Source organism: Falco naumanni, chromosome 12, assembly GCF_017639655.2.
Source record: "Falco naumanni isolate bFalNau1 chromosome 12, bFalNau1.pat, whole genome shotgun sequence".
In the NCBI taxonomy this organism is placed as follows: Eukaryota; Metazoa; Chordata; class Aves; order Falconiformes; family Falconidae; genus Falco; species Falco naumanni.
The window spans coordinates 24,120,364-24,135,898 of NC_054065.1; the positions used below are offsets into that span (position 1 = coordinate 24,120,364).

Sequence of the window (15,535 nt, forward strand, 5' to 3'; positions counted from 1 at the left end):
GGTGACTTTGATAGACAAAGGAGAGACTAACATTATTTCCTTCTGTATAGCTTTCCGTGACGCACAGACACCTATATGGTTCCATAGCTGTGTCGCAGTTATCAGCGTGGCCATGGCAATTACACCTGAAAAAACAATAGGTAGTGGAAAAAATATTAAAACATGGAAACATCTGTTCAACAATATATAATGTGGTCACAAAGGCAATGTTGTGTATGACATAGTTCAGTTGTTTATTAAGAACAAATAAACACCCCAAAGAGAATGTTCTTAAGTACAGTAACCTACAAAAGACTACTTCATTCAACATATTTTTAACTATAAACAATTGCTTTTCCAGGAAAACAAAAACCCGTGTCTAGTAGAGCTATCGTTACCTTATAAAATATGTAATGAAAACTATATTTCAGTATATAACATTAATACATAAAATTTGATTAAAGACGTGACAATTATTCATCAATATTAAGTCTTACAGTGCAGGTATAGTTTTTCAAGAAATCTTAACTGTATCAAGCATAATTTTCCAGTTTAACCCGTTTAGATTTTCTAGTTTAACCCATTTAGATCTCAGTTGAAATGTCCATTTCTTACTAAAGTAAAATCTTTATAGAGTACTAGATAGTAGGCAATAACCATCCCACTCTACTTGAAGGGCTACTCTTCTGGAGGTATGTCATATCTTTGCAAACCAGCTGAAGTTATTTTACTGTTACACAGTCATCAAGACTGTAGCTATTTTAGTAAAAGCATTATCATAACACATCTAAATCAATAATCAAAACATATTGGTAGTGAAGAAAACGCTGAGGTAAATGTGACATCTAACAGGGTGCTTTCTCTCAAAATGAGAACTACCAGAATAATTTCAGGAATAACGCTTATTAACAAAAATCTGCCCCATATGCTTCTTGGAAACTATTTCATTGTCAAATCTGCATATTATTTACAGGCCATAACTAGTCTTTTCACAAGGCAGCACACTTACATACAATACAGCTGTCAGTCACAGATAATGTAACACTAACACTTTTACTGACAGTTTTAAAAGGAAAACTACAGCTAAAACAAAGAATGAGCTCTGCATTAAGACTGTTAAAATTGCCATGTCTGGGAATCTATAATGAAACTTGGAAGAGTTACTGAAGTAAAGCACAAGCCGTGGTTTCAATCATAAGCCTTTGCTTAGAGGCATTGGTAATTCCAAGGAAAGGACTGCTTTTGACAGATTTGTGTAATAAGTCTAATTAATTTTAAAATAACATGTGAGCAAATGTTTTAAAAAAACAGTACACCAATCATTTCAAACTTGATGCACTGCTTCAGACCAAATTCCCTTCTCATTCATAAATGTAAAAGCAGAACAACTTCATTAAATTTTAGGCAGGTCATTATATACTTTGCACAGCTGTAATAGTCGGAGGCAGTGATAGGTGGGGAAAGAGTTCCATAATACCTACCTTCCACTGACTGTAACTTCATTAACTCCATAGTATCTATGCCTAAAATTTACCCAAGACTCATTAGTATGATACTGGCCACGGAGATGAATCCTCACTTGTGTAGCTTTTACAAATTCTTGGAGAGATGGTGTATTGTAAAAATCATTGTAGCCAGGTCGGTGATTTGGTTCCGGGGTAAGAATGCTAAAAGTCAGATTACCACGGGAATACGGTGTAAAGCTGTTTAAATAAAGACAGACAAACAAAAATCAAAATATCACATATTTTACAGATTCTATCTCCTAATGTCTTTTTTCTCAGAGAGAGTCTCCACTTAACTGTACATCACTTTTTGGTGGTTTCTGGGGAAAATTCTTGTCAGTGGATTCTGAGTCACCAGAATTCAAACAGGGGGAAAGAAATGCCCTCTATATATCTGGTTTTCCCCAAACTGCCAAGCTCTTCTCCAGACCCTAAGTTTCCAATTAAAAGCGTCTAGAGGGCAACTTCAACATACGAATAAAGTGTGACTGCTACAGCATTACCTGCACTAAGTTTTCCAAAAGTTTAACACAATGACTTTGAGAAACATGAACTATGCTTAAACGACATAAGGAAACCATTCCGATAACTAATACAATAATTAACTTGCCCATATTGTTAATTACATACCTGCTAAACACACAAAAAGCCATACAGAAATATATTTTGAATTCCAGGGCCACTGGACTGTATGATCTCATTCAATGAGTGAGCACAGTCAGAAACATGCGTCACCTTACAGCGAATCAGGTGCAGGAGAATTTAATGGAATGCAGTAGGACAAAGTAAAATGTATATTTAAGCCCAAGAAGGGGAAGGACACTCCTAAGAATTCAAGCAAAAGCTGAGCAAACAAGTATATATAAAATGCATGTTCACACCGTTTGGTATGAATCATCTCTCATGTTGCTATATTTACAAGGCAGAAGTTAGCTATGAGTAGCACCTGCCTCCAGAAGAGGCAAGAATGCCTGCTTATTTGCACATCTACATGGGCTCCTTAAAAATAGCTATCCCACAGTATCACCTGGCACTTGACATATGCATTCAAAAAATGTAATTCTCATCACTTCAAAATATCTCTGAGCTTTTGAAAGATGAGATTTGTAGTTAGACTAGGTCTGCTGACTCATACTCCTCTGTCTTCATGAAGAATCTCTGAATTTACTGTGCCCCTATCCAGGTCAGTGCTTCACAAAAATCCCGGTGGAATCTATCTGTAGGTTTCTCTGGGCGATACCGTCCTCTGTTCCCCTCTGCAGAAAGTCATATACAGCTGTAATGGAAATGTTAAGATGGGTATGAATAGCAGATGGATGACACCATCTTGGTACGGAAGCCCCAGAAGGAAGCAGAAAGACCGTAAGGCTGATGGTACCTAGATAAGCAGGTCATCAAGATCTTAGGGCATCTACACACAGCTTCTCAGGAAATGAGGAAAACGAAGGAGATCCTAAAGTAGGGGTTAGTCAAAATTCAGACTAAGCAAAGAATCAAGCCTCTATAAAAGACAGGGAGAAACTCCTAACTTACAGAGGGTGGCACTGGATGGCAAAACAAAAACCCTAATCACTTTCATCTCCTAAAGGACACAAAAGAGTCCATTCAGTAACAGCATGTGGTCACCAAGCCAAGAACCCTCAAGCCATGGTAAGGATTTCAAAGCCAAGGTCACTTTCCTCCCACACCAACCCAAGGAGTCCTGGCCAGACCACCAGGATACAAGCACACTAGTGTCTAAATCCTGGGCAGACAATCTGGACCTGTCTTGGCACTTACAAGTATCTGGGTATGATAGAGAGAGAAACCAGTTTTGTTTTAGAATAAAATTACCTTCCCCTCCTATAAAGGTCTCAACAGGGACCTCTGCTACGCTGCTCACACAAGTTTGGAACATTGTTCTGACAGTAACTTCCCTTTGAGTACACGGAATACTCACCATTACAGGTTATATGTCTTATATTTTAAATAAAGCTTTCTGTACGATCAGCTGTACCCAAAATCGTTCATTCATATCACTTCCTATCATCATTTACATCATAAGCGAAGGGGAGAAACAGTGCTACATAAAAAACATTTATGGAAACACTGAACGACTCAGTTCATTTTAGAAAATATACAAATACCTATTTCTCAGCTGAAAAGGGCATTATACCTCATTTGGGTTTTTTATCCAAAAATGTTTGGCTTGCTTAAGAGATTTCCCTTCTCCTTTACTCTCTGCTCCAAGGATCAGCAATAAAGCTCAAAGACTTTTGCTGAAAACTGGTGTAACTCAGATGACCTTATGCTCCTCTCCTTAGAATACTGAACTCCTGGAGAACAAAGATGCTGACACTTGAAAAGTCTTAGGAAGGTAGCAAAAGTGAAACAACAAAAAAACCAAAATGCCTACAGCACCTGGTACTGTATTTTCTCACTGGTTTCCAGCCAAGTACTAAACAATCCTAATACTGACTGGCATCTGAAATCAGGCAAGAGATATAGATTTTTTTAAAAACTGTACCACTACATATATTCAAATGCACTATGTACATACGTGCAGGTGTGTGTGAAATTATATTTATTAACTATATATTACGTATGTTATATGCTATATTTATGAAATGTATATTGTATATGTTATATACTTTTAAATTTGCACATGCTAATTATCTAGTAAAAAGGCTTGAAACATGTTTCTAAATGGTAATGATCCTTCTTGCCCCCCACCTCCAGTTTTATCTCTGTTCTTGCTTAGAAAAATTAGAACCCATTTCTTACATGTTTTGCACAACTAGGAGTAAGGCTGAATGACTGGCTTTCGTACTTAAGCTTTGGCCTCTCTTCCAGGCTTCAGAACAAGTTTTGCCCTTGGACATCAGAAGGTGTACTTTCACATTAACTAGATAGTTTAAAACAATCTGTTCTATCAGTACCTTCACTCCAATCTTCATCTCAATGTTCTCTAATTCAGCTGACAATAGCCCCCCAAAACACAAGCACATAATAAAATTTCAAAAGTCTAGCTCAAAAATAACAGAGGAATCAATTGTGTCACATTTGTCAATGTCCGAAATTTGATAAAAATGACAGATGGCCTTTAGGCAATCTTCAGTCAAAAGGTCAGATTTGGGATCTTTTATATACTCAGTAGCCCATAATAAATGGGTGTACCAAATAAAAAGATTCTATCTCATTGGGACATAGAAATGAATTCTGTCAGGATGTTACCTCTTCAAAGCTTCTGTATTATGCAGATAATACCCACTCATACCTATGAAGTTGGAGACAGTTGACAGAGTCCGGTTTTTCCAGAGATCCATTATTATCCATTCCAAAAATACTGCAATTTTTAGCAAAATACTGCCAGTCCTCCCAGTTTAGATCATCTCTTTTTTTCCTTTCAATTCTTATTGCTTCAGGATGTGGGCTAAAGAACTGCAGTATAATATAGAATACCTACAAGAAGGTAACAAATTTTCATAAACTGATATTAATGACTAAGTTGTAAAACAATGAGAATATAAACTTTTTTCAATGTGACAATATAGTTTGCTTTACCACTCACAGACAGAAAAAGAATCAGTATTTCATTCCACATATTCCTAATTAAAACCAAATACAACCTTTTTTGTTAAACAAGCTCTTCAATCTCTCAGACGTTATTACAGAACAACTGAACTGTGGCATCAGAACTCCACTTTTTCTTGAAGACCATTTGAAAATACACCACAAAGTCAAGTCCATGACTTCTAAATTTTCTAATTTTATTTAGAAATCTAATTCTAAATTTCTAAATATTGTTGCCTTCACACAGGATACCCACGCTGGCATATCTGTTTTAGATTACTGCCTGTTACAACAGCCAAGGCACATCAAAAGAGAATGACAAGAACCATAAAGCATTCTGTTGCCTTTTGCATTGTTTCATGCTAATAAAGGAAGTTTTGTTCCTGATCTTCTAAGGATAACATCTTAAAGCATAAGGTTTGAATTTCCTCAAAATTGTAATGAAACGTCTACAAAAATATTTTCATAGTTTTGAATTAATAAATAGCAAATGTAATCTCATTACCTGATACTGTCCATTTTGTAAATCTATTGTGATCGAAACACCATGATCCAGACCTGCAGTGTTAGCAAACACAGATGAAATCCAGGTGGTCCCAATGTCATCATCATTGATGTAATACAGAGGATGTGCTTCTGCATCCAGCCTCAGCACTCTGTCATTAGTGGTATCATCTGCACCATTAGGGATGCAATACCTCTGTATCAATGGGTGTACCCGGGGATGACTTCCAGGACAGCGGCACTCCGATTGGGTATGCAGGTGAGGGAAGTTTCCAGAGAATACTTCCAAAATGTCTCTGTCACAGCACATAAAAAAATAATTACATACATAATAAAAAAAGGACAAGTGCCACTTCGTGCCTCCAGGCTCACAGATTAAACAAAAGTCATCTTAGATTACAGCAGAAGCCCTAAAAGGCCTGGTTGCATCTCACATAAATGGGGCCATCAGCTAGGAATCAGGCCACCCAGGGTCCCTAGGTAATCAACAGTAAGCAGCAGGCACCTTCAGAAGATGTCTGTGAAGAAGCACTCTGGAGTTGCTTTCATTGCTCCACAGACATGTATGAAGCCAAGGGAAATGAGCTCTTTGTTGGGGTGCCTAAAGCTGAATAGGATGAGACCAGCCCTAGATGAAAGGAGAAAAACTCTTAATGTAATAAAACTGCATAACATCTGACTCCAGTCAGTGATCCGGACACTGTTCTCAGGCATACCACAGCATTGGTATATTGCCTGTAAATACAGATGAGTTGAAAGTTTACATTCAATCCTCCAAGACGACCAGCTTAAGCAATATGACACTGTACTTTAAAAAAAAACTAGACAGAAATACTTTCATTTTTAACTAACACAAATTCCCAGGTTTTTAGCTGCCCCAGTCTGTGATCACTCTAGTTGCTTCTTACAGCTCATGTCAAAGCCAGAGTCACTTTAATTCCCTCTGACATCAGCAACTGAAATAGATAACATAGATAGGTAGGCAGACAAGCAGATAGATATATGAATGACATGGGCAGGTTCCATAAACCTTTATCTGCTCATCCCTGATGTAAAAGAAGGATTTTGTGAGCCTAGAAGACACTGAATTTTTAAATTTAAAAAAAAAAAAAAAAAAAAACACCTTACTTTTCCCATTTTTCTACTTTATCATGAAGAAAAATTTTGTATACTTATTAAGCAAATACTTGCTAGATGCCACAAAAAAATTCCACAGAATTTGAAGTTACAAGACCTTTTATACAGCCATAGAATCAAATTAGCTGATATGCAGGCAAGACTTCCCTTTGCAGTTTATCCCAGACAAACATTTTGGACCGAGTTATTTGTGGATATAAAACTACATCTCGAAAGACATCATTAAGTTACAACATTTTGTAAAATACCACATTTTTCAATTTTTAAACTTTATTCATTTCACTGGTTTAAATTGTGGTTCGAAGGATTTGACAAGCATTGCTCTGAAAGAATACAACCAACACGATTTTCATGTAACTTGGAATTCAGGTTCAGATTAATACTTCGAATTCACAGGAGCTCAGTTCAGCATAATGTCCTGCAGACGACTGAGCTCCTAGGAAACTGCTCTACATCTTATTGAAAGACTATCATTAAGTAGCCTTAAGGTCTGCAGTCACGAGTGTCATTGCATGTAGCCTACCCAGAAGCACCGTGCAGACAAATAGGACCTGACTACTTCTGGCCAGCTTGAATTGACTAGATTAATCCAGCATGAGCTGGATAACAACGGTAACATTTCTTTGTAATGCGCTAGGAAGGGAGGCTGGAGGGCAACAGAAATTGCAGTGGCAACTGTAATTTGGCTTCAGGAATGGAGGAAGTCAAAGCAATTGCCCAGGGCTATGTGGGCTGAGCTAGCGAAGTCATTGGCAGCTCATGGTGACAATCTAATATAGAAAGCAATGAACAGGGTAGGGGTGTGTGCGCGGGATGGGGGGAGCATCAAGAATACCTGACATGGACATCTGATACCTTGGGGAAGCTGCAACAAGAAAGGAACTGCTAAACACCAGAGCCGAGTTGCAGCCACAAAGCCAGCACGGTGACCAGTTGGAATGCCTGTCCTCTTCATTTTGACCACTGGTATTTGAGTAGTCTGAACAGGACCGGCCCACTGTGCTCCCTTCCTCACTCTACAGTTTACACAGAGATCTGGGAAAGCTTTGCAAGTTTCATCCAGCAGAACTAAGCTTATCAGCACACACTATTATGTCAGAATTATGATGAATTGTTAACACCTAGACAGTTTATAAGCACTGAAATCTAGCAACTGGATCTACTCTGTGCAAGGACACCAAGTCAGGCTGTAACAGACAGTAACAAGGAAAGTGTGCATTTACTACCTGAATTTAAGCAACAGTTCAAAAGCAAAACACACTAAGTTGTTGAATTTATTTTAACTCAGGATTTTTTAGATTAAAAGTCATCTCTGAAATGAGGTTCGGTAAACTATATTATCATAAGCAATCATCTAAAGGAGACATCTGAAAAGCATCATACTTCGGGAAATAAGCATATTGTTACCTATACTTTCTTACTACACATTTTTGTACAAAAATAAAGGTTCTTTACCTGTTTGTAAGTGCCACTGGGTAATATCGAAAATCCTGCATTCTTCCGACAAATTGCTCTAAACCTAAGAAAATATGCCATAAATAAGTAATTTCTTGAGTAAAGGCAGCTTTGCACTGCATGACAGCACCTTTAATTCAGCACTCTGAAATCTCTCTTGCACAATTACCCCTCCTGAATGAAACCATCTTGGATCTGGACAAAACTATAGAGGGCAGTGACTTAATTTTTTTGATAAAAAAAGAATGATTTATAATAACTTTATAAGAACATTTTGTACCTATCTCTTTTTCTGATTAGAGAGGTGGCACAAAGATCGGCTCATTAGACAGAAGTAATGAGCCGGTCTATGTGCCACCTCTAATTAGAGAAGAGATACAGTAGGTACAACTGTACCTATCAATTTATACAATAAAGATAAAAAGCATTTTTAAAATAGCCCTTTCCTTTATATGTTTATTAGTTATCCAGTATTCAGAATCAAGATCACAACAAAACACATTTCCAAATACAAGCTTTAAGAAATAGGGCACAGAACGTCTTTCTTGCCCAAGAGGACAATAAAGTGACATGTAGTTATATTTAGGAGTTAGCTTCAAGTTGTGCATGTTCCTGAAGAGTAGTCAGTGTTCTTACATCTGCAGAGCCAAGAAACTGTGGAGAGCAACAAAACATCCCCCAGCTGTTCTGCAATGATTACATCACAATTTTCAAGTACATCGAAAATTCTAGATGCAGATGAAGAGTAACACTATCAGGCATTACTAGAAGCTGAGGGATTCTCATTCTGCTAGTGGTTTACATGAGTATTAATAGAAATGAAGAACTTGAACAGCCAGAAATCTTCAGCTCTATTGCTGACTCTGTAGAGGAGTGTAGTCTAGTGGCCATGCCTAATCCCATTCTGAAATAGTTTAATCTATTTATTCAGAAAAACTATGATTGTAAATTAATGGAATGTGTCACTTTACATGCCTACATCTTTTGGAATGTAGGAAAGCCTACTTATATGCAGTAGCATACAGAATAAGTTATGATCCTACAGGGTCATCTGCCAAACATCTATCTTTCCGCCAGTCTTTCGAGAAAGCTAATTGTACAATAGGAATTTTTTCCTGCAGGAAGATAATGCATCTCAATATACAGATAACTTGAAATGATTCACATGTGATTTTCAACCGCATCATGCACATCTTATTTTGAATACTTCACTGTGTTCTACTAAAATACTACAAAATTTACCTGTGAAGCTTTGTCCGATTTGCAGTGTACCACCAGTATCAGCAATTGTTCCCACAAGAATCCTTGAATCAAAAGGTGTGTTGTCATCTTCCCAGCCATTCAAGAAGAAACTAATTCTGCTGTGATGCACCTATAGAATCAATGTAAATGGGCAAACACATGCTTCATTATGCAACCACTTTGATTTCTCTACATGCTGCATCTATCACTGATTAACCATTAACATTACTTCAACTTATTTGCTGTATGTCTTTATTTCCAATGCCTACTGAAAATAGTTACCTCTTTTCTGTCCATCCATTAGCAATCCCATTAATAAGATCATCACTCAGATGCACAGAGTATAACACTTCTACAGAGGTTAAATCAAAGAAGAAAATACAGTACAGTGGTCTGGAGGGGAGAGGGAAGAGAGGAAAAGGAGAAGGGTGGGTCTGGTTCACAAGGTAGGAGGCTGGTTACAGCTATATCACCACTTCAGGCCACGGGCACATGTTAGAGCTGTCAGAGCTCTTCTCGTACATCTCAGTTCAAACAGGCCTCGAGGGGCTATATACCATACTCAGGATAACCAAACGCAGCACATTTCAGCCAGGCCTCTAACACCCCTCCAAAATGCCTCCCTAACCCCAGCATGTTTCTTTCTACAAGGGCTGAAGGGAACAGTAAAGGACCTGGCTACATCTGCTTTACACCCAGTGGGTAATTCCCTTACATCAAGGGAACCCTTGGCTAGGGATACACACTCAGCCAGCACCCCAGGGTACAGTTTTCTGCAAACATTCCCTTCCCTGCCAATTCATTTTAAATTTGAGCTAACATTCAGAGAAATACTTTATGGCATTCTCCCAGCTCCACAAAGTCACAAGATGCTGAGCTTTTACAAAGTACTTTTTTGCATTAATAATCTTCATGTTTACATAAAATTAGAAAAAGTTTAATGATAGGGGAGTGCCTTTCAGCCTTACATTTAACAAAATTCAATACTCTCATTTAAAAAAAAAATACAGGCACATAAAAATGAAAACTGGAGGCATCATGGCTACAGTCAGCTTCCTACTAGCGAAGCTAATTACAGAAACTAAGTTCGACTCATCCACAACTTTTGAATTCTTTGAATTTAACAAATTGTTTACCCAATGAACTTAATCCAATTTATTTCAGAAAGTGATTTATTTGCAAAACTGAAACTACTCGGTTTCTAGCAATATTTAGCTTGCATAAGGCTTATTTCACATGAGAGCTTGGCAGCTCTCAGATTCTGAAACTGTTTTGTTGTTACTAATTTACAGTGTTATATTCATTTTGCAGATACGGATGCTTGGTGAATCGTGTCTACAGAGGGCAAATAAACCTAGAGCGCTTTAGCCTGTCTTGATACCCACGCTAATCAAAACAAAATAAACCTGGAATAATTGCTTTCATAAGAACAATATATATGTGAGGACAAACCAAAGGTTTACAAGCCAGAATAATTTGTTGCGAAGAGGAAAGCCAGAACCTGAAAAAGTACCAGTTTGAAAACCACAACATAAGCACTCACAATGCTATTCCACCAATAAAATCTTTCAAATTTCAGACCAAGATAAAGAGACACAATTATCTATAAATCTGAGCTCAGATGATCAGCATCAGTGCCTCAGGCGAAATGAGTCTAACAGCATTTTAAGTAACAAAAATAGGAAATGAGATTGGGGGGGGGGGGGGGGGGGGGTGTGTCTGGGGGGGGGGGGGGGGGGGGGGGGGGGGGGGGGGCCTGTTCGGTTTTTTTTTATTTAGGCTTCATGCAAAATTGTACAGATGAATTTTTCTCCTTAAACTGCACTTTCAAATATACACATGCATGCTGAGCTTCGTTGCCATTTCCAGATTCAGTCAATATTTCCGAAATTTAGACAGGAATATTTATTGCCCTTCCACTGATGGAAATTTGAAGGCTATTATCATAATTACTAAGCCTTGAGATTTGTTCAAAAAGTTATTGCATATGAGTTTCACCGCTCAAAATACATCTCTCCATTTTAAATTATCTTTTGTGTTGACACATCAATGACCTAAATACAACAGTTTTTTATTTAATTTTAATTCAAAGCCCTCTAAACATCTGATGCCCTATTTGCAAGAGCCTAAGTATACGCATATATGGTGGCTACATTGCATTTTTTTTCTGCATCACATTTTTTACAGCCTGTTACTGTCATTTGGTGTTTGACTGTTATCATCATAAAAGATACAGGCTTTTCTACTTTGTTATTTGTAGCATTATCTCATGTTTTACAACATCTTTGCACAACATGCCCGCACATGAAATATAACTAGTGAAAAGTTCTCAGTGGTATTAATGCATAAAAAAGAATGTGGTTCCATCTCTACTGTCTTTACCCAGCCAAAAGCTGATGAACAGCCAATTTTCCTTTATCACATTAGCACAGCCATGAGGGAAACACATTTGTTCTAGTCAGCTACACTAAAGATACTATTACCAATCTAACATATACATGTTTTATATCAGCAGTATTCTCAGAGTATGAGGGAGCCAACAATATATTAACACTAGCATGACAGTTTATTTAAGAAAAGAAAATTGTCTCTGTAGAGGGACAGAAGTTAGAAATGTATGGCTAAAGCTCAGTGTCACTGGTCTAATAAAGGTAATAATTCTTGAGCTTTCTTTATAGCAGGTAACACTCCTGTGGCAGCTCTGTCATATCATTCAAATAAAAATGTTGTCTTTTACAAGTTTAAGAGTACCTTTATTTTTAGTCAGATATGAAGCATGTTTCTGCTTTCCCGTTTTCATTGTAAAACATTTGTAAGTGGAATTCAGGACCAGGCACACTCACCCCCATCACCTCCTTGCAAACTTACAGGCTCAGGCACAGCTTCTATAGGATCCCAATTCTGCCCCCCACCCAGTGCTAAGTGGAGTGCTCACCTTCATGCACCCACTACCAAAATCAGTGGGACTACTTACGACTTCGGAGCAACAGAATTGGGCCTTAAGCAACCAGGTATTTTGACTTGTTGAAAATAGGGGACTAATGACAATTTTAAATCTCCCTCCCCCCTCCAACCTCTTTGTATTAAATAGGATTTAGAATAGTTGGGTTTAATATAGCACATCCCCAAGGTAGCCCTAAGCACTTTACAATGCTGAATTGGATATCAGTAGTGCAGTGACTGTGTAAGGCAAAGGCAGCAGTCATTATACGTTTGGCAGTAGCTCAATGTAATGATCCCCCTGCTGGTTATTAAAGGGGGTATGGATATCTGACACGGGAGGAAAATGTAGAAGGGAAACCATGTGTGGTATAAAAAAAAAAAAAAAATCCCACTGTGGGAGGAGAGGAATGTCTCAAAGTTTGGTGTCAGTTTAGGCTAAGCTAAATAAGAAGGAAGGCTGGCACCGAATCAGCTGTTTGATGTGGTTATTCGGGGTCTCCTGACCGTTAGCATTACGTCGCGTACAATACCACAGAAATGAAAGATGAATTTCACTCCTGACTAGGACAACAGGATTATTCCCCTGTTGTCTTTATTAATAACGTTCAATAGGAATTTCCCCAAGAGAGTAACAGGAGATGGGTAGGAAAGGCTGGCTTCACGGTCGCACAGAGCACACGACCAGAAGCCTGGAACATCAGCGCTCTAATCCCAGCTCTGAAACCATCTCTCCCTCCCATGCTTCCCCATCTGTCAGATACTTAGCAAATCACCTCACAGGGAGGTGGCAAGGATTAGTTACTAAGATAAATTCACTCTGCAACTACATTAGCTTCTGCCAATGCAGAGCCTAGTACCAATTCCACTCCAAGCAATGGAAAACCCATTTGATGGTGAACCGAGATGGCGAAAGATATCCATAATCTTTCCTCTAATAGCATTCCTGTTATGATCCAGAAGAGTTTCAAAGATGAGAGGTGCTGGGCCAATGAGCTGGTAGGCAAGTTCCTTCAGTGCATCCCAAATGAAGCTCTTGTGGCCCTGCATCACAAGCAAACTGCCATCAGAGCCAGCAATACCAAATCCAATCACTTTCTTCCTAGGAAAAATTCCCTGCCCTATGGGTCACTGTAGGGCAGAACGAAGGAGCATGCACTGAAGCACAAAAAGCACAAGCTGCTGGTTATAAAATGAGATAGGGACAGAAAAGACATTACAACTGTTTATTTTCTCACCTAAAGATCTGTGCTACTCAGACCCTACTCATGAAAACGTAACAATGAAATTTAATATTAATTTTGCCACTTGGCTTGAATCAGGCAGAGCTGTCATGTAAACAAAAGCCAGTACTTTCATGTATTAACTGCTAACAGAAACTTCCCCTATATTACAGTAGTCTGCGTGGCAAAAAAAAAAAAAAAAAGAAAAAAAAAAGAAAAAAAAAAAAGAATATCACAACCAAATACTGCATTTCAGAGCACTGTGACAAAGGGACTAACTATGGCACAAAGCAGAAGCACAGCAGCACACAGGAGCATGGTAAGCATGTATAGTACTGCTCCTGAATACTCTTTGAACCTCAAACCACCAACAGCTCAGACACTTAATCAGCCAGATGTAGTTTCTGTATATTTAGTAGCTTTCTGTGGATTTCTTTTGCATGATTTTGTATAGCTGCTGCTTGAATGCAAAAATGTATTTCTCCCAAAGGCACCCACCATACAGATTGATTCAAAAATACCATAGTTTTTTTCTTTTCTTTCTCTCTATTTTCTTATAGCCTTGAACTGTAGTGTTATCTATAGTTATAACATATAATGGTATAATAAATTTATAAATAAATAACTAGTATAACAGCTATAAATAGTATAACAGGTATAATAAAAATATTTAGGTTTTCAGTAAAAATTACCTATATGCTTTCCAAAAAAAGCCTAATATTCCTCTTCATTAACAGAGAGACAGAACACATTTTGCCTATCAAGTAGAAGACACAGTTATATTGATTCCCCTTTTTTGAGCTACAGTGGCACTTTCCAAGCCAAAGCAATTTGAAGGAATTCTGAGACCCTGCTCTATAAAGTTTAGGCTTTGAGGTAATAACACAACACAACATACATGCATGATATGTTAATAATTATTATTAATGGCACATTTAGGCAACATACACTTTTTCTTCACACACATTAATCATCCTGTTATCAAAATGTCCTGTTACATACATATAAAGGCAACTGAGACAATTTTAGTCTCTTCCACTTAGAACTGAATTACATCATTTCAGCCAAGATAGAAGTTAATTCTCCAGTGCATGCTATGATCTTTTTGCATCAGTAAGAATTTTGCATGAAAAATAAGTCCTAAGATTAACACTACCCACATACCTTGTGCAAAATTATTTTTAATAAATAGGAAGGAGAAACATGAAAAGAATCCTTTATGTTCCATTAAAAGTAATAAAGAATACCCAAATATATCATAGCAGAACTCAAGATCACTTACCAGAGAACAAAACTCCTCTGCACTAAATGACATACAGCCAACAGATGTGGTGGTCTCTTCCCCAAATGTGTTAGAATTCATATTTGAAAGATATACCTTTTTTTTACCAAGTACAATCTTCCCCTTTAGGTTATCTTTCCTATCCCAATATTTAATGGCACGGGAAAGATTTATTAAAATATTACAGATAAATTAAGGGGAGTTATTTCAAGACAACATTAATCTCTTCTGCTGGTTAAATATACATTCTTTTTATTCTTATTCATCATAGCTTCTAGTAACCATAAAATACAATTTATTCTTAAAGTTTCTTTTCATCATCTATTGTAATAACTAGACCACAGTGTCTGGCAAGACAGATGAAGAAACCAGATGGATTTCTTCCCAGATTTGCAAGCCATAAATGAGGAGTTCCACAATAGAGAGAACTCTGGCACCAAAAATGAAAGAAAAAAATCTTTTCCAATCATTCAAGCCAAACGATACCAACCCTGGCCTATTTAGTTATCCAGCCAACTTAGTGATGGCAAACACTTCAACTGTAACTTGAGCTCTTAAGGCTATTTATACCATCAAAGAAAGTCTCAGATGGCAAAGGCAGGAATGACCGACACATATAAAACAAGGACAAGGACCAAAAATTTATCTTCAAATAAATACTAGGAAAGAGAATACATTCCAGTACATGTAACAGTAACCACTGTTTCCAAATAAGA

General features: G+C 37.6%; 1 protein-coding gene across 1 annotated transcript in view; it reads right to left on the minus strand.

Moving 5' to 3' along the window:
• USH2A (usherin) overlaps window positions 1-15,535 on the minus strand; it is a 391,715-nt gene that overhangs the window by 347,188 nt on the left and 28,992 nt on the right. The window contains exons 3-8 of the mRNA XM_040612018.1: window positions 9,375-9,504; window positions 8,133-8,196; window positions 5,542-5,836; window positions 4,741-4,925; window positions 1,461-1,682; window positions 32-125 (exon numbers count right to left, since the gene is read on the minus strand). Coding sequence (XP_040467952.1) covers window positions 32-125; window positions 1,461-1,682; window positions 4,741-4,925; window positions 5,542-5,836; window positions 8,133-8,196; window positions 9,375-9,504 — 990 coding nt within the window. The remainder of the gene's footprint in view (window positions 1-31; window positions 126-1,460; window positions 1,683-4,740; window positions 4,926-5,541; window positions 5,837-8,132; window positions 8,197-9,374; window positions 9,505-15,535) is intronic.